This window comes from Melitaea cinxia, chromosome 16 (assembly GCF_905220565.1).
Source record: "Melitaea cinxia chromosome 16, ilMelCinx1.1, whole genome shotgun sequence".
Taxonomy (NCBI): Eukaryota; Metazoa; Arthropoda; class Insecta; order Lepidoptera; family Nymphalidae; genus Melitaea; species Melitaea cinxia.
The window spans coordinates 11,708,713-11,728,802 of record NC_059409.1 but is presented as its reverse complement, the minus strand read 5'-3'; the positions used below and the strand labels follow the sequence as shown (position 1 = coordinate 11,728,802).

Below are 20,090 nucleotides of genomic sequence, written 5' to 3'. Positions count from 1 at the left end.
AAGTATTAAGTCGAAAATATTTACTTACGTGTCGCTGGAGGACCCTCACACGCACAGCCACACGGTCTGCGTCGCTGACGCAATTAAAATGGCAGCCGTGTGTGCCCGACTTTTAGGCATTTCGCGATGCAATACAATCGTAAATCTATCTCTTTCTATTTTCAAGATATTTGCGTCGGCACAACTTACCCCCGGCACTTTCAGCCCCACTCTCCCCTACTGAATTGAACCTGTGTAGCAGTTCTAATTATTTTTATTATAGTTTTATTATAATTATAGATTTAGTGTTAAAAAAAAAAAACATATTTTATTTGCCATAATATTTCGATAACGATTCGATAATGGCACTGGTTTGTGGCTGTTGCGCTGGCGGTTGCGGGTTCGATACCCGCACATGACAAATATTATTTTGTGTTTGGCCTAAAACAGATGTTTGCCGTGGTCTGGGTGTTTGTGCAATCCTTGTAGGTCTCTGGGAGAGCACGTTAAGCTGTCGCGCGTCGGTCCGGTTATTATCATGTACACCTGATAGCGATCGTTACTCCTCGCATTGGAGCAGCGTGGTGAATTAAGCTCTGATCCTTCTCCTACATAGGGAAAGAGGCTTATGCCCAGGAGTGGGATATTCGGATATGGCTAAAGCGTAGCGTAATATTTCGATGTTGGAGTTTACGAGTATGGATTGCTCCATATCATAAGGTATTTATCATATATTTTAAATCATTTTAATATAAAAAGCGATTCTAATTTATTGTTTAGCATGTTTTATAATATTAAACACACGGTACACCGGTTAGTTATAATTATCATTAAAACTAACTTAACTACATTAGTGTAAACAATAAATCTTGATAACTAAGTACTGATTCATATAAATAATTAATTTCAAAAAATAATTTTGAAATACCTGCCACAAACATGAAGAAATGTCTGTCTTTTTAACCGACTTCCAAAAAAGTAGAAGGTTTTCAATTCGAATGCTATTTTTTTATATATGTTACACCGATTATGGTATATGGTGGGTCGATTTCGATAAAAAAATAATAAACGAAAGGTGGTGCGTGTCATTTGGTCCCTTTAAATGTATTTGAGGTCTAATAAGTAGTTTTTACCCCACTTCAAAAAAAGGAGGAGGTTACTCAATTCGACCGTATATATATATATATTTTTATGTATGTTCGGGGATAACTCCGTCGTTTATGAACCGATTTTGATAATTTATTTTTTTTGTTGGAAAGGAGATATCCCTAGTTTGGTACCATAATAAGGAAATCAGAATCTGATGATGGCATCCCAGAGAAATCGAGGGAAAATCTCGAAAATCCGCATAGCTTTTTACTGGGTGTACCGATTTTAATGATTTTTAATTTAATCAAAAGCCGATTATCATGTAGTCACATTTAATTTCATCGAGATCTGATTACAACTTTTGGAGTAATCTTTGATAATGCGTATTTACTTGGCTATTTTTTTGTCTACCTACGTTGTATTACTTGACGTTATAATTGAAGCCGTTTTTTTTTCGTTTGCACAAACACAATTATCGAGTTATATCTCATAATGCGTTTTTACTTGACTATTTTTTCGTCGACCTACGTTGTATTATACCGCATGACTTTTTACTACGTGTAACGATTTTTAAAAGATCATTATCACGTGGTCATGTTTAAGTTTCATCAAGATCTGATTACAACTTTTTGAGTGATCTTTGATAACACGTACCTATTTACTTGACTTGTAATTGAAGTCGGTTTTTTTTTCGTTTGTGAGCAAACGCAATTAGTGTATCTTAGTTGCGTATTATGCCAAAGCTATCGAATTAATTAAAACGAAAATTAGCACGATTTCTACTATGCAAGCTATTCTTACCCTTCCCAAATTCGATATTGTTTTATTGGGTAGTAGCTGTGCCCGCGACTTCGTCCGCGTGGAATTAAGCCAAAAAGTTATTGTTCTGTTCGCAGAGTTATAAAATAAATAAATTTCTAAAATAAAAGTAGCCTAAGTTACTCCTTATTACATCAGTTATCTGCCAGTTAAAGTCCCGTCAAAATCGGTCCAGCCGTTCCAAAGAATAATCAGAACGAACCGACAGACAGACAGAGAAAAAAATGTTATTTTGGCATATGTAATGTGTATCCATTTAGTAAAAAGAGTATTTAAATACTACAAACACACCCCAAATTTATTTATCTGTATAGATAAACTCGCTTATAATCGAGCTTGCTAGCTTGTTTCCACATTCTAGCCCTACTTATCACACGTCCATCTTTGTCGGTTGAACAACTGCCTAATTATAGTGTAACATTACAAAACAAACATTTTAATCAACGATTGTAGACAATTGACGTGCCCCACGGTTTTATTTTAGTCTAGTCTATGCATATGTTTATAATTCCCACGACTGTATCTATTTTATTATTTTTTGGTTTTTAGTACATTTATCTTAAACATTGCAATGTATGTTTAACATAAAACCGTTTAACTTAAAAAGTTTTTTTACCTATTTTTATTTTCTAGTTTTTAGTTTTTATTTCGCATTCTGTTTAATTCATTTAGTGCTTCATTATTGCAAGGCCCATCTTAAATATTGAGGTTGTATAGTGCACTGTATTCTTCTTGTCAAGCCCTTTTATTTGATACCCATATTGGTGGGATTGATAAAAAATTGTTATTAGACATTTGATAGCGGCGGCCAGCTTAGATTTCAATTTTGCATAGTAAATTGTATTCTACTTGTTGAGACCTTTCATCTGATACCCATGTTGATGGGATTGATAAAACCTAAGTTATCCGCCATTTTGTAGAGGCCGCCATCTTGGATTTTAATTTTATATAGTACATTGATTATACTGGTTGAGCACTTTCATTTGATATCCATATTGATGGGATCGATAAAACCTACGTTATCCGCCATTTTGTAGCGGCCGCCATCTTGTATTTCAATTTTTTATAGTATATTGTATTCTGCTTGTTGAGCCCTTTCATTTGATACCCATATTGATGGGATTGATAAAAACCTACGTTATCCGCCATTTTGTAGCGGCCGCCATCTTGGATTTCAATTTTTTATAGTATATTGTATTCTGCTTGTTGAGCCCTTTCATTTGATACCCATATTGATGGGATTAATAAAACATAAATTATCCGCCATTTTGTAGCGGCGGCCATCTTGAATTTATAATGATAATGAATAAACATAATTGTATTGTCACCAAAATCCAAAGTGTATACAAAATTTCAGATTAATCGGTTGACAGGAAGAGGGTGAAATTTGAATTACTAAATTTGACCCAAGAATAATAAATAATAAAAAATAAAACAAACGGGGTGAGCTAAATAAAACCGTTTAACAAAAATACTTCAGTCGTGTGGTATAATGCAAACTCGTTTTTTAAAAGAGCGGCAAACTTAAAATTAATATTTTTGGAATTTACGTTACATTAGACTAGGTTTTGTGATTGAGATTCAATATTTTGGGAAACTTTTGGGCATGGATTCCTGATTGATGCTCCACTCCAATTCACCAATCCACATATATAACAGTAGTATTAACTGTAAGCAAATCTGTACCTTAAAAAGTTTAATTGACTAAATCTCATCGCAACATGAACGATGTCAAATAAAAAAAAAAACCCTTTTACTTACGACAACTAGCCTGTATAATTAACTTACTATTACCAAGATGTTTCTGACTTGAATCGAGGCATATGATTTAATTGGTAGGAAATCTTATTACTTTAAAAATAAGAATTATATTTGTATGACAATATTTGGTAGCCCACCCTTTGACGATGAGATATTGAAAAGTCGTTTTGGATGCATATGTTTGAACATGTGCTATATAAAGCAGTACGCGGTGCTAGGAAATTAGACTGACACAAGTTTGCACATCGATCGGTCGATCGTTTTATATATAATCTGTCAAAAAGTAATGTGAGTTTGTGAGAGGAAATAAAGGAGTTTGCTATATTTTTTTTTCAAAATGGCATTCATTCAATTTTTTATGGTACGTTTTATTTTTCATTTAATAAATACAATTTTTTATATATGATATATAAATTTGTGCTGTGTGGCTACGGCACCAAAGAATATAGCCACCCCCTCTCTTCCCGTGGGTGTCGTAAGAGGCGACTAAGGGATAACAAGGTTTCACTACCACCTTGGAACTGAAGAAGCCGACCGATGGCGGGATAACCATTCAACCGCTGGCTTTGAAACACACAGGCCGAAGACGGGCAGCAGCGTCTTAGGTGCGAGAAAACCAGCCCTGCGGTCACCAGCCCGCCTGCCCAGCGTGGTGACTATGGGCAACATTGCCCATGTCACAACTTGTGGAGGCCTATGTCTAGCAGTAGACTGTAATAGGCTGGAATGATGATGATGATGATGATGATATAAATTTGGTTATTTATATCATACGGGATTAAAGTATATTTATTTATATATTTTTTTCTGATATGTCATTTGTTTTTAATTATTTGGCTTTTCGAGTCAATAATGGCGGGTAAAAATTCTAGAAAATTTCGTTTAATTTTTCGGACATTTTCACTACTACAGGCAAGACTAGTAGAGACACGGAGTCATTCGTATGACAACCACAACTTACTGAATTTTCCTTATAAATATATTTTATCTGTAAAGTAAAGAACCTATTTCGATGAGATTACATTACCGTAGCTAATTTAGTGTTTTTTTGCTTTCATCTTTTTTCCCATATACATCAATCGGGATTCTAGAATGATCTTAAAACCAGAGTAAAAAAAATGCAAGAAAACAAAATAGGCAAATAATTTTATCAATAACTTAGAAAAAAATATCAATTATTGGTTATCAAGTTTTCTTTGAAGTAGGCCACGGCAATCGTGCCTTTCTGTCCACTTATAGTTATATATTCAGGCCATGAAGTATTAATTCATATAATAACAACAATTTTTATTTATTTGTAATTATTATAAACTTCCCTTCTCCTGCGTTTTCACGCTACAAAGTTATGCCTAGTAAGTTAGTTTACTTTGCAAGTAGGTTCATAAGGCAAAGAACTGCGTCAATATTAAGGAAAAAACATTAAAAAATAAAAATAAAAAAAAATATACAATATCTGACCCAAATCCATTTTGCTGGACCTATTTTTTTTTTGCTTAGTGGCGTCGGAAAACAGTGGTTGAATCTTTAGTATTACGGAAATAAAATATAAACTATGACACTAAGAAATAGTGTATATTTCTACTTGTGGATAGTATTTTGTATATCGATTATTTTGTTCCAAAAATTAGACTTTACAAACTAAAATTATACCCTTGATTAAAAATCTCATCACCAATATTTAAGTCTTATTATCATATAGTAGTATCATGTAGTAGTAGTGGGTGTCGTAAGAGGCGACTAAGGGATAACAAGGTTCCACAACCACCTTGGAACTTAAGAAGCCGACCGATGGCGGGATAACCATCCAACTGCTCTGGCTTTGAAATACACAGGCCGAAGATGGGCAGCAGCGTCTTCGGTGCGACAAAGCCAGTACTGCGGTCACCAACCCGCTTGCCCAGCGTGGTGACTATGGGCAAAACACATGAGTTCACGTTATTTTTGGCGTAAACCTGTGAAGGCCTATGTCCAGCAGTGGACTGTATAGACTGTAATGATGATCATATAGTAAGAACATTTTCAGTTAATTAGATTTTTTGTCAGAGAAACAGATATTACTTGAAAAATGTATGTGATAACTCGTTTTTGACTCTCACTATAATTTTATTTAACAAAATTTTTAAGCGCACAGAATACGCTAAATTTACATATGAATTATGCGTTTTGATTAGAAAATTTTAACTCCAATTCTAGACTATTTGTTTTCCTAATAGTCCGTGACTCTTCCGACATCATTGAATCAATAGTCCAAGTTATCGCATTAAAACGCGTTACGATCCGTTATCGGTTTATTTTTTACTATTTATCATGCAATACATAAGAATAAAGAAGCGAAAGTTTATTTCTCAATTGTTACTGTATAGTTAGTGCATTTTTGTCAATCCTTCCCAGGAGCTCTGGTTTCAGAACCTTACCACAGAAACACAACACTGCTTGACAGCAGTATCCAGCTGTGATCTTCTGTAAGGTCCAGACTACTCCAGATTTTGAGCAGGATATTTCCTGCTATGCCCTATTTGAGTAAAACTCTGCCCTACCTCACTAACTGTACACATCCATAACAAATTAATATTTGGAAAAGTTTACATTTTATTTTATTTCCTTTTTCTTAATAAAATCATAACTATTATATATTTAATTAGATGGGATTTACAAACTTCCATATAATTGCAGCGTGATAGCATAATAGGTTGTAAAACAGCTTTCTTTTGTAACATAGGAAGACTTTCAAAGTGTAAACCTGTAAATTCCGACAATATCGTGTTTACAAAAATTACTAGCTTTTTAATATATTATAGTAGTGGTAAACAACCATGTAAATAATTTGAATACTTATACATTGGGCTGCTCTGGTGTAGTGATGCTTAATTGTCTGTCCTTGTGAGACTCCCCATTGTGCTTTGGAGAGTACGAAAAGCTGTTAGATCCGCTTGTTGTCACATATACCAGATAGTGATGTTACTCGTAAAGGGAAAAAAAATATCCGCCAACCCGCAGTGGGACAGCGTGATGTATTAGGCTCCGATGTATGTAGTAAAAATTAAAATTTAATTCTGTTCCAATGAAGCAATGGCTGCAGGTTTAGTTACGTCACTTCCTTGACAGGGCGCAGGATGCATTAAAAAGCAAATTATTCAACTTAAGGAATGTTACGTAGAGTACTTAAGTTTTAGTTCACGGATTTGCTCGACTTGAAATAGATTCATTTTTAAAACATCAAAAGCACATAAAGAAATGATGTTTAATATACGTCAATACCAACCAAGTATGTACAGAGTGTTTTATCATTGAATAAAAAATTGAAAATAGTGATTCAGAAAACCTTGTGGAAAAAGTACCTAGTATAAGTGTCAATAAAGAAATTCACGCATTCGTTGAAATTAATAACTTTTACAAATATATAAATATTCTAGTGTTTCTACAAATTCTGTAAATACTGTTACCTCCATTATATATTATGGAGCTTAATTATTAAAACACCAAGTTGTGAACCAAAAGAAAATGTACCTTTAAGACGAAATTGATTACAGGAAATAGCCGTAAATGTGTATATCGTTTAAACATATATAATATATATAATGCCTTTTACCGTGCGATATTTGCGCAATACGTAATTTTGAGTTAAAGTCCTAGGCAATACCGTCGTGACTTATCTAGAACATGCGTCGAGCTATATAGTTGCAGTTTTTGCTTCCGTGTATGAGAGACTGGAATTTAAATTGAGATGAATTTTGAAATGGACTTGTTGCTTAGCTGTCTTAATTATTTTAATATACATTGAAATTAAAGCTTTGATTTATAAGGGAGTTCTGTATTACATTTTTATAAACTGACTTCGATTACATCGACAATTTACGATAGTCAAGTGAATAGGCGTTATCAAAGATTACTCAAAAAGTAGTAATTAGATCTCGACCAAATTTAAGTGGGACCACAAGATGAACATCAGATTTGATTAAAACAAGAATTGCTAAAATTGGTATACCCAGTAAAAAGTTACGCGGTATAACACAACGTAGTTTGACAAAAAAGTAGTCAAGTAAATACCAATTATTAGATATAGCTCACATACTTGTTAGATCTCAATTTAAATTAAACGGGACCAAATGACACGCAACACTTCTCGATCAAAAAAAAAAATCGAAATCGGTCCACCCAGTCAAAAGCTCCGAGCTAAAACATACATTAAAAAAAAAAAAAAAAAAAACAATCGAATTGACAACCCCCAGCTTTTTTGGAAGTTGGTTAAAAATATTAGTTTTTTTTTCGTCATACTATCGTCAAACACGATTTTATCTTAATAAAGTCTTCATAATATTTTGATAAGCTTTTTAAGAGGACCGTGTTTAACAAAAAACCGTTTACAGTTTGATACTATACGAATTATAAGAAAATGAAATGTAAAAATAAATAAATAAGTGAAATCAAAAATTTATCTGAATTTATATAGGTACGCATAAAATTTTAAATACAAGGTAAATTACTGCCTTTAAATTGTCCTCTATTAAATTTGAATACTTCTGGTGTTAGCTACACTTATTAAGAAAAAAATCGTTAAAAGTTACAATGGTTAAAATAAAAAAGTTTTAACTGCGTGTTATTGATAAATACTTGAAGTTTAAAAAAAAAAAAAAATTTTTGCTTAACGTGTATGATTTGTAAGTAGCTACTTAATAATCTTAAAAAAGTTTACTAGCTAGATGTGCCCGTAAGTTTTTTTCGCGTTAATGCGTTTTTTAAAACTATCTTCGCATACAAAAAATATTTTACGATTGTTTTATACTGGTTGATTGTAAACTCAGATAAATAAATAATTTTAAATTAAATAAGAAAAAAAAATCTTACACATATTTACTCAATAAATACATGTTGACGTTTATTACATTTGACAATATTCTTATACTCATAACTCATTAAATCTGGTTTTTTATAGAAAAACCAAGTTTCGTCGTACTCATATGTATTCATGTAGTATTTAACAATCCACCAAACTTACCTTATAATACTTATACGGTACTTATGATACCGCATTTGTACGTACGTTATCAGTAAGCCGTTCATTACCTTGACCTGGCGAAGGTAGACATTGATCTACACTACTGCATAGCACTTTAAGGGCATAGTTACAATCTAGAAAATGTATAGTATACTACATATAAAAAGACAAGATTTGTTTAAAATGTACAAAATCCAATACAATGGACTGATTTTGATAACTTTTTACCTTTAAATGCATCTAGAACATTAAATATTATTAAATAATGGCTGAAAAAATAATAGAAATGACAATACGCAAGACAGCAAGCCGTCTAATCAAAAATACAGAAATGTATAATTTACACGTTGCTTTTTTAAACGCAAAACGCACCAAAAAGGGCATTTTCGAAATTCGAATTTTATATAGAGAATAGGGATGATATTATTATATAGGACAGAAAGTTTAACCCAGGGAGTCTTACTATTTTCTGTAAAAGCACGAATATCTACCTAACATACCTACCTAACATAACTTTCATCACAGCAGCCTTTTGCAGTCCACTACTGGACATAGGCCTTCACAAGTTCACGCCAAAAATGGCATGAACTCATGTGTTTTGCCCTAGTCACCACGCTGGGCAGGCGGGTTGGTTTTGTCGCACCGAAGACACTGCTGCCCGTCTTTGGTCTGTGTGTTTCTACAAAGCCAACAGTTGGATGGTTATCCCACCATCGGTCGGCTTTATAAGTTCCAAGGTGGTAGTGGAACTGTGTTATCCCTTAGTCGCCTTTTACGACACCCACGGGAAGAGAGGGGGTGGCTATATTCTTTGATGGCGTAACCACACAGCATAACATAAACATAAACATAACTTTACCTATATTAAATTTCTAAGTGGTAAATTACGGCATCGCTAATCAAATCGCATGATTCCGTTAGTAGAAAATATTTTACGTATCAGAAAAGATATTATTAAAAAAATTGTATAAATAAAATATTTTATTTATAAAATAATTTTAGTAGTCATTTTTTTTAAGTCACCGTTGTACACAGGGAATATGGTTAAGCTTACACAAAAGGCGTGCTAGAATATTTTTTTTAAGATCGATAGAAAAAATGTCAAAAGCACCTTGTTGTAGAGCATTGGAGAATTTTTATTGGCGGGAAAAATGACTGTTGTTATTTACTTACAACAAATTAAAAAATAAACGGCCAATATAACAAAATAAACTTTATTGTTTATTTATCTTCAGTAATTGCACCTCATCTTTTTTACAGATACTGCTTATAGCTGGCAGCTTATCAGCCAAGGAGGTTGAATCTAAAGCTAAAGTGTCAGAACTTCTTGAGAACGGAATTAAAGACGAGCCTGCAGGAAAGCCCGCTAAGAGAGGAATTATCTCCTCAGGTCATGGATATATATCATCAGGATTATCGCACGGAATCAGTCTCGGTTCTGGACTTTCTCACGGGATAAGTTACGGTTCTGGACTCTCTCACGGAATAAGTTACGGTTCTGGACTCTCTCACGGAATCAGTTACGGTTCTGGACTGTCTCAAGGAATCGGCATTGGTTCAGGATTGTCATCGGGATATGGTATTGGCGGAGGTTCAGCCATTGGAATTGGTTCTGGAATAGGACTGGGTAGTGCTGGAATAGGACTGGGTAGTGCTGGAGTGGCAGTCGGAGCTGCCCCGGCAGTTGCAGCCGCGGCCCCTGCTGTTGCTGTAGCTGCTGCCCCTGCTGTTGCTGTAGCACCACAAGTTCAAACTTCCGTTTCCGTTCAACCAAATCCTGTAATTCTTCGTCAAGAAGTACCAAGATTTATTACAAGAACAATTACTAGAGATGTCCAAGTCCCAGTTCAAGTGCCTGTTCCAGTACCAGTAGACCGTCAAGTGCCCTATCCAGTCAGGGTTCCAGTGCCTGTACCAGTCGACCGACCAGTACCAGTCATCCATAAAGTGCCTGTTGAAATTACTAGACAGGTTCCTGTGTACTATGAAAAGAAGGTACCCTACCCGGTTAAGGTTCCGGTATCAGTACCTGTACCATACCCAGTGACGGTCGAAAAACAAGTTGCAGTAGACCGTCCCGTCTACATTGACCGTCCAGTAAAAGTACATGTTCCAGTGCACGTTGACAGGCCTGTTGCCGTTCCTCACCCAGTGGTTGTGGACAGGCCAGTAGCGGTCCCTCACCCAGTCGTTGTCGACAGGCCAGTGGCAGTGCCGCAACCTGTGGTTGTTGAGAAGAATATCGCGTCTGTTTCTAGTATCCCGATCTCTAGCGGTTTGTCATACGGTGGTGGCTATTCCAATGGTCTCATTTCTTCCGGAGGTTACGGTATCTCCTCACCTGGCTACGGTATCTCCTCATCTGGCTACGGTATCTCCTCATCTGGCTACGGTATCTCCTCATCTGGCTACGGTTTATCTTCATCTGGCTACGGTCACGGCGATCTAGGTGGATACTCTAAAATCATCAGTAGCCACTAATATAAATTCTTCATAAGAACCCTTACAATGTACAAGTCCATTTATAATGATTATTAATACCAGATATAAATTAATAAAATTTTCAAACTATGCTTTTGAAATTTTTTATTTTTCTATCAATATAAAAACAAATTGTCCTCCCAAACTATTTACAAGTGTTAATAAATTATTTTTTTAATTTAGCTTCTAGAATTTCAAGCTGTATATCACCCACTTAGTTAATATTTAATAATACTGGGTTTGTTTTCACAATGAGACTATATAATTATTTATTTTAACAGAAAGTATATTATTTAATTCATATACGATATACGATAAGATTAATTACAAAAAATACGGTGCTTTGTCATATTTATCTAAAATAGGAACTACTTATTATATTATACAAATATAATTATGCATTATATTGCTTATTTTATTATTGTCTTCTCATTGTTTAATAAAATGAATGTCTTTTTAACACATTTTTTAATTATTTCATTTAAAATATAGAGCTCCAACACAAACTTGCTTAAAAATGAAATGATGACCAACTAATAAAAAGTCATTCAACGTCAACAAATCAACACAACATCAAAAAGTAACGTTTCACGACAAATTTTGTGCCTCTTTTTTAAAAAATTTTAAGAAAACGACGTATAAGAATCCCTTGTGAATTGGAATAGCATTTAAACGAAGCTATGAAATGATTGCTAAATTTATTTTAATGAGACAATGTTTAAAAAAGACAACAATACAGTTGTCTTACAGCATGTCCTGTCATCACAACAAAATTAAAAATTAATGAACGTTCTAAAAAATGATACATTTTTTGCTTGGGTTCATGGGAGATCCTACTGGACATTTCCAAATTTTCGCAAAGTCAGCATTGTTCTGTAATGCACCCCGAGCTCGGAACTGTTGCGGAGAGTGCTCGTCTTTAAGATCTGATTTCAGTGTTTCCTTGGTCGAAATACCGCACCATAACTGAAAACGAACTTGTGTAAAAGAGATATAATTTATTTGTATCTGCTAATTTCGGAAGTAACGTAGCCCAATCTGAAAATCTCATAATATTTTATATCGTAGATATTTTAATTGTTCTTCGCCATTATTGTTTGTTTTTGTGAGTCGTGTATTAAGTGCTAAAACATAAACAATAAATAAACCAAATTTTATTCATAAACCCTATATAAATTTAAAGCAAAATTGTTAAATTAGACATGAAATGATCGTTTTATTTTTTAACACCCAGGGTATTTTTTGATAGTATCGAATTATGGTATTTTGATATATTTAATGTTTGATTTTTTTACCGCGCTTGTAAGATTAAAGCACGGTTTTGTGTATTTATATACAATTAGCGGACCCAGCAGACGTTGTCATGCCCGGAATATAGCTACCAAATTTGATGGCTGACATATCGATAACTGCGCCACCAACTGGGGCCAATTGTACTTTCAAACATCCATGAACCCATAAATATATACGTACAAAATTTTAACCAAATCGATTCAGCTGTTTAGGAGGAGTTCAATGACAAACGCACGCAGTATGCACAGAAGAAATATATATATCAAGATAGTTAAAATATCAAAATCGACATACATACATTTCCAAAAGATAAGAAAAAGAGCTGTTCTGATGACAAATGTTCAAAGCCAGGCAACTTTGGTTCAGGGCCCTTCTTTCGAAGATGCTCTTTGAGAGCTGCTAATGCCTCTCGAAGTCCACCGTTATCCGCTATGTTTTCTCCTAGAGTCTTTTTACCATCTACCTAAAATTATACAGAAATTTTTAGAGTTAATGTCATATATATAACTTGTTTTCTATAACAATTCAGATGGAAAAATCTTGATATATGAAGCATATACGCACATTTAAATATACTACTGGTCGCCCAGAAGTCGAAATTCGGCTATAATTAAAAATTAAAATTAAAGAAAACAAGAAAATTATAAAATAAAGAACCTTTAAAAAATCAATATGACTACTACAGACTGACAATCAAAAAAAAAAAAAGACTATAATTGCGTGTGTGTGTCAAATACATACAATAAGTGATAATTTTAAAAAAATATTACCATTCAGCACTCCTTCTCTATATAAACTATAAGTGTGAGAAATTTCATACTCCTCCGTCCACGCAATTTTCGTAAACAGGGGTACAAACTTTTTGCTTTGCGTAATATATAGATGTCGATAGTTATATATAAAAACTTACATGTTCCCCTAATTCAGAAACAAAATAGGATGAATATTGATCAACAAAACATTGCGTCTTATTGACAAACGCGTTTATTGTCTCATTTGTCCACCACGGCAGCAAATTTCCATTTTTGTCAAACAAGCGACCTGTTAAATTAATATATTTATAAAGGAAAATATTATATATAACAAACACCAGTGAAATGTTATTGCTTGTTGTGTTGGCAATATTGAGAAATATCATATTATGATTTCTTAATTACATTTAATTTAAAACTAGGTTTAAGTCAGTTTAATGTCTTACCAAAATTGTCAAATCCATGTGTTATTTCGTGTCCAAGAATTGTGCCCAGCGAGCCGTAGTTTAGCGAACTAAAAAGAAAATTAGAGATATATATTTTTAGCTAAGTTAAGATACAAATGTATGTACTTTGAAATCAAAATATATGAATAAATCTACATACTCGAGTCCTAAGTCAAAGAATGGATATTGCAACATCACTAAAGGTACCGCTGCGTCCATAAATTCGAAGCACAGTAATTAGCCATACATTTTTAATTTAATAGAAACAAATCACAAAACAATAAAAATACGAATCACGTATTGTTACCTACTTATTGTATTTTCTTGAAAAGTATGGTAAGCATTAACTTCAGTGGGATCTGTTGCCCATGTCCCATTGTTACCAATGCGAAATTTGTTTAAAGCTTTCTTTATCTTTACTTGAATTATATTTATTAAATTTTCTAAATGTGTCTTGGGATCCACTTCGATTCCCTGGTAATATTGTTTTAATTTTTCAGCATCGAGTAACCACTCGGGAAATCCTACTAGCGTTTTCATTTGTATGATTTTTTGATATGTGGCTAATTTTGTATCGTCATCCATCCATTTTGCTTGACCAACGAGGTGGGCAAGTGCATTTTTCAGTTCATTTAACATAAGTTCAATCTAAAACGTTATTTGATATTACAAACAAACTGTTAATACATTTTTTTTTAATTTTGTAAATAAAGTCGCATTTATCTATATATTTGAAAATCATTTTTATTTATTTATTTTTAAAAAGAAGAGAAAAAAAAACATACTGAATAAAGTGCAAAGGCGGTCTTATCACTGGCAGTGATTTCTTACAGACAACCCGTCTATAAAGGAAACAACATTGTAACATTTTTCTTAAGATATTCTAAATATTATACTAAAAAATAAATAATGAATGACTGGTAATTGAGACGGGTTTTTGGTATACAACTTGTCATAATTACGGAAAATGATAAATTAAAGAAAAAATTACTTTGGGCTTAGTATTAAAGAAGAAGCGAGTATCAGCAATGGCATATGAAACAGCTAAGCCGAGCATTTCATTAACTGCACTTGCACATTGCTGGGTTCGAGTAGGTGTGTACGAACTGCGGGACTCCAGTGCCTCGTATGATTTTTGGAAAAGGATACGTAACTCAGTAGTAGTATGAGCTGCCATAACTTCCACCACCTAAGGATTCAAGTCAAAGATTTGATACTTTTTACTTAAAAATATTAACGATTGTTTACGCAACCACGCAGTTAGACAAAACTTAAAAACCTTAATCCAAACGTAGAGTTCTATCAGAACGGGAGAAGCCTTCGACAAATAAGCAGCCATAAGTGACATGTATTTCAAATCAGGGTCCGAAACAAGAATTTTGTCAGTATTAAAATCAAGTTTTACATCACTGATATTGAATACACCTTCTACGTATCTTTTCCAAATAGGAATAGCTGTTCCGTTATTATCTTTGACTATCATATCTGTGTGTGTTTGAATTTCATAAACGGTATATTCCGGAACATTTAGATACTCTTCCTCTTCGCTTAAAGTATCGTTGTCAGCTTCTAGCTAAAACATAATTTGTCGTATTACTTTTATTTTTCAATAATATACACATTTAATTTTTATTTACTAAAGAAATAAATAAAATAAACTTATTTTATCTGGATTTTTATACTTGTATAAATCTACTAAAACTTAATAATGGGAGATTGGTAAATAATTTAAGATTATCTACTATTAGCTCTGTTAATTAACTAACTGAATAAATTTTAAATTTATGTATTTAAATTTAATCCAAAAGATTTCTAACCTCATACATATCATTACTAAAATTGTAATAATCATTTGCAGCCAAGAAAACGTTTTGATCTAAATATAATTCGGTGAGATTGGAACTTTTTGGAGAGGCTTCGATGACAAATAGTTTGATAAGTTCAGCATAAAACAGTTTGTAAATATGAGTAATCGTTTCATCGTCGTCTTTATCTTCTGCACTTCTGAAGTCTTTAGCACTGTTCGTATTATCGAGTTTATCATAATAAAAAATATCTTTGTAAGATCTCTGAATCTTTTCTTTTATCAAACTTCTTCGACCAGCGTGACGTTTTTGCCTATTCCGCATACTGTAAAATAAAATAAAAAATAATATTTAAGTACCTTTCATTTCTAAATACTTACTTTACTAATCTTAAATAAATAGTTAGACTTCTATTTAGAAGTTTCTTATTTATTTCATTTAACAAAATAAAATAAAAACTTCACTGCAATTATAATTACAGTAACTGCAATTTACTGTAATTATATAATAACAAACCAAAAAACATTAAAAAGTAGTATATTGCTATTGGGAGGCGGAAGTGCAAGCGCAATGGTTACAGCCATGGATTGTAACTGTTGCGCTAGCGGTTGCGGGTTCGATCCCCGCACACGACAAACAGATTGGCCATACAGATGTTTGCCGTGGTCTGGGTGTTGGTGCAGTCCTTGTGGGTCTCCCCACCGTGCCTCGGAGAGCACGTTAAGCCGTCGGTCCCAGTGGTTATCATGCACACCTGATAGCGATCGTTACTCGTAGTGGGGAATATATCCGCCAACCCGCATTTGTGCAGCGTGGTGGATTAAGCTCTGATCATTCTCCTATTTGGGGAAAGAGGACTATGCCCAGTAGTGGGATATTATAGGCTGAAGCGTATGGTATAATTAGAATAACTTTGATTGTTTTACCTTGGAAAAGGGTTAGTTGTTTCCGGAGATCCCATTACAAGTTTATAAATTGACGAGTTTTTGGGATCAGTAAAAATATCAAAACCAATCAAGACATCCATCCCTAAATGAACTTTAATTTTTATTACCGCCTCTAACCAATCAAAATCATATGCTCCGTAGTCAGTATCATCTGTTATATTTATATAGGTAGGATATGCAGGTAAATGCAACAATTCTAATTGTTTTAAAATTGGTTTTAATCCTCGTTTGTCTAATGTGACTGAAAACAAACAATAATCTCTTGAAAATAATTCTTAGTAAACGTTTTCTTAAATAGTTTCATAACACTTTTAGTAATAATTAGAGGACTTAGGTCAGAACCTGTGTGTGAACATAAGCAAAAAGACAATTTTGTACGTTCTAGCATTCTAAAGTAAATTTAATGACTGCAATTCTTTTTAGCGTATTATTCTATTTAGCGTCACCTGTGTCCATACATGCAGCGTACAAATCCTTCGCCTGTTTTACAGGCAGGGGTTGATTTGTGGTGTTGGTATTTAAGAAATCACGTACTGTTGCATAAACCTTATTTTGTTTGTCTCTAAACCAATCAAATGACTGGAATGCGTCTGGTCGAGGATGCTCCCTAGCCCAATTTCCGCAAACGTGCTGTTAAAACATGAGAATTATTTTCAGACAACCTATACTACTGGGTAATATTAACATTCAAGAGCATGTTAATCAGTGAATTTTTATTTTATTATTTAACCAGATGATGATATGATAATCAGTACTAGTTTTGATAAATGAAAATTATAATATGAAAATTTACTTACATTTTTTAACTAAGAAAATTAGATAATAAATAAAAAAGAGACTGCGCTTCAGGATCTTAATAGACTGCTTGTCCGAATTGTATTAAAAAATAAATTTTAACATAAACTTTACTGAATTAACGAAATGCTTTAAATATATGTTACCTATGATCATGTCTAAATAATAGTACCTGATAAAAATCTTCACAGGGATGAGCATTCAAGTCCATTGACAATGCAAGATTAGCGGCTGATCTGAGACATTCTTTAGTAAGACATACAGCTATAGGTTTTTTGTGTTTTTGTTTTACGTCTACAAATAAATTTTTCAGAATTATATTTTGTCAAATATTTACAACAAAATAATATTATGGAATAAATTACTCACATAAAATAGTCATTGCTATAGCTATACTTATAAGGAGAATCAAGAAAATCAATGAAAGTAGAGGTATAATTTTATTTTTATGTTTTCTTCTGAATCTGAAATACCAAAACATAAATAGGTAATTGACGAAAAAAAAAAGTAGCATTTCATATATTTGAATGAAAATTTTGCATTATTAACCTAGATGTTCTGGAGCCAACGTCTATTAAATATCCGGATTCCCGAAGATCACTTCCATTTTTAAGAGGAGGCATTACAGAATTAGCACTAGCTGCACCTAAAGAAGACAAATAACATTATTAAATTGTATCTATTAAATAATATAAATTTATAATAATAATATTAAAAAGGAGTATGTAAAACATTACTTTTAGTATTTTATCACAATTCTAGCATAAGTTCTTCGTAATGCTAACCCACATCGTTTACATGTATTTTTACAGTAATACGGTATAGACTGCGTTTCCACAAATAAGTTTGAAAATTATAACTATAAACTATAATGATCTGAAATAGTCTATCAAATCTACGACTATTATTCTCTTTGGTGTAACAACCCCAAAATTTATATTACTCAAAATATAATATTTCTAATTATTTCATAACACCATAATTTCATATGAATTGCAGAGACAATTGAAGCTGTGGCACTCGCACCAAAAGTTCCATTTCCATTAAAGCATAGTTCAATCTACCCGTAGGTGCTTATGTAGATAAAGGAAGTACTGACACACATTTGTCAAAGCCACCGTAACCGACTTTTCATTACAGCTTAATATTTTTACCCATAGTGGAGTGCTTCCGTATTTTTTTTTTGTTTTCATGAAAAGACATATGATCTTGCCATTTTAGGATCTTGTTCTATGGAATTATTATCAATCTTTAGTAAAAGGCCAAAGATTTATGCATTTTAAAGGGAAACCAGAGTGAAAAATTATTAATAATAAAATACCTATATATTATATATTAATTAATATTATCAATCACTAAATAATTTTCTTGTCTTGTCTTGTCAAATGATTGGGTTGGGGCAAGGGTCACAATGACTGGGCATTACACGTAGTCTATGCTGGATATCATCGAATTCTAAGTGTTTATTTGTCTGGTATGAATGATTCTGAACTCTCGATGCAAGATCATCCCACCAGCCGTTGATTGTAACCTGGGTAATTTTTTGTAAACTATGCAACTCACTGTCTCAGGCTGATATAGTAAGTTTTAAAATTTGTACCAAAAAGATAATCACCTAATTTATCATTTGTAGAATATCCGTTAAAATAAAGTTTATTACAGCAAAAGCGATTATGTAATATTTAAAAAACACTCCCCCGCATATCAAAAAACAGTCAAGCTCAATCTCACAATTATTAAAAAAAAATACTTTTAATATTTAAAATATGTGTTTTTTTGTTAGTGACAATATCAGAGGAATCCACTCTTTAATTAAATAGTACACTTAAAAAAACTATTGCTTATTTTCACATTAATTTTACTCAGAGACTCTTGTTTAAAACTGACTAAATAACATTTAATACAATTAAACTTCACATCTACGTAGTGGTTCGCATGTTTTTTAAGTTTGCCTGATGATAATAATTTAAAAAATATATAATACATATTAAAAAAAAAACTTACTAGTATAACTGACGAGACAAAAATAGGCTTAAAGTTTCCCAATTTACAGAGAAATGCCTAGCAACTGCAAAACTGGGAGGATAAAGATTTCATTGCCGACTCTAGAAAACACAGTGTATCTCTCCTGGAGCTCTATTTTAACTTAACATATTATACCAAAGGCACCAACCATTACTACACTAATTGAGAGCAGTATTATTTGGTTTTAATCTTCAGAAGGTGCTTCACTCTTCAATTGGGCTGCTTCACCTTTTGAGCCAACCAGACAGAGAACAGAGGGAGGGTCGATGAAATGTGACATTATGTGACAAGGGGTGGGGAGGAGTTCAAAATTTTGTGATATCATATTTCAAAATAGAATATATCTATTTGCTAGTTACATGAAAATAAAAATAATGTCAAATCTGATGTTTTAATTTAATAAATAATACTTTACAGTTGACAAATGCAAAATATGTGATGTCATACTAGGTAAGGAGGGTAAAAATATGGCCATCTATGACAAGGATAGGGGAGAGGTCTGAAAATCGTGAAATTTGTGTGGCGTAATTTATGGATGGCCTCCCAGCTATTTTCTGCTGTACCTTATCTAAATTATAATATAGTAGGTGATCAACTCGCCTGTCCAGCGTGGTGACTATGGGCAATACACATGAGTTCACGCCATTTTTGGCGCGAACTTGTCCTATGTCCAGCAGTGGACTGTGATAGACTGAAGTGATGATGATGACCTTCGTCTATGTAAATATTACACCGTTTTATAATTTCGTTGTTAAAAAACCAAAAGCTAATCCTACCTGTGAGATATATAACCCTTTCTCGATAGCCGTATAATAGAGCCGTTTTTCGGTTTTGTATTTCTAACCTATTAAAAAAGTATATAGTCGATTATAAAAATAGCTATTTTTATTTCTTACTTTAGT

At 33.0% G+C, this 20,090-nt stretch overlaps 2 protein-coding genes across 2 annotated transcripts; one reads left to right on the top strand and one right to left on the bottom strand.

The window, feature by feature from the left end:
• The first annotated feature begins 341 nt into the window (after positions 1 to 341).
• LOC123660941 (tetra-peptide repeat homeobox protein 1-like) lies at positions 342 to 11,217 on the top strand. Its single transcript, XM_045595961.1, has 2 exons — positions 342 to 350; positions 9,905 to 11,217. The coding sequence occupies exons 1-2, from the start codon at positions 342 to 344 to the stop codon at positions 11,123 to 11,125; spliced, it is 1,230 nt and encodes a 409-aa protein (XP_045451917.1). The 3' UTR covers positions 11,126 to 11,217.
• On the bottom strand, positions 11,214 to 18,229 carry LOC123660940 (neprilysin-4). The gene is given in 15 exon segments (XM_045595960.1): positions 11,214 to 12,091; positions 12,717 to 12,877; positions 13,325 to 13,459; positions 13,617 to 13,684; positions 13,777 to 13,825; positions 13,928 to 14,264; positions 14,608 to 14,805; positions 14,896 to 15,189; positions 15,434 to 15,627; positions 16,334 to 16,609; positions 16,815 to 16,998; positions 17,336 to 17,457; positions 17,533 to 17,627; positions 17,713 to 17,809; positions 18,090 to 18,229. Coding segments are annotated over 14 exon segments (2,361 nt in total). The 5' UTR covers positions 17,787 to 17,809; positions 18,090 to 18,229; the 3' UTR covers positions 11,214 to 11,917.
• Between the last annotated feature and the right edge of the window lie 1,861 nt (positions 18,230 to 20,090).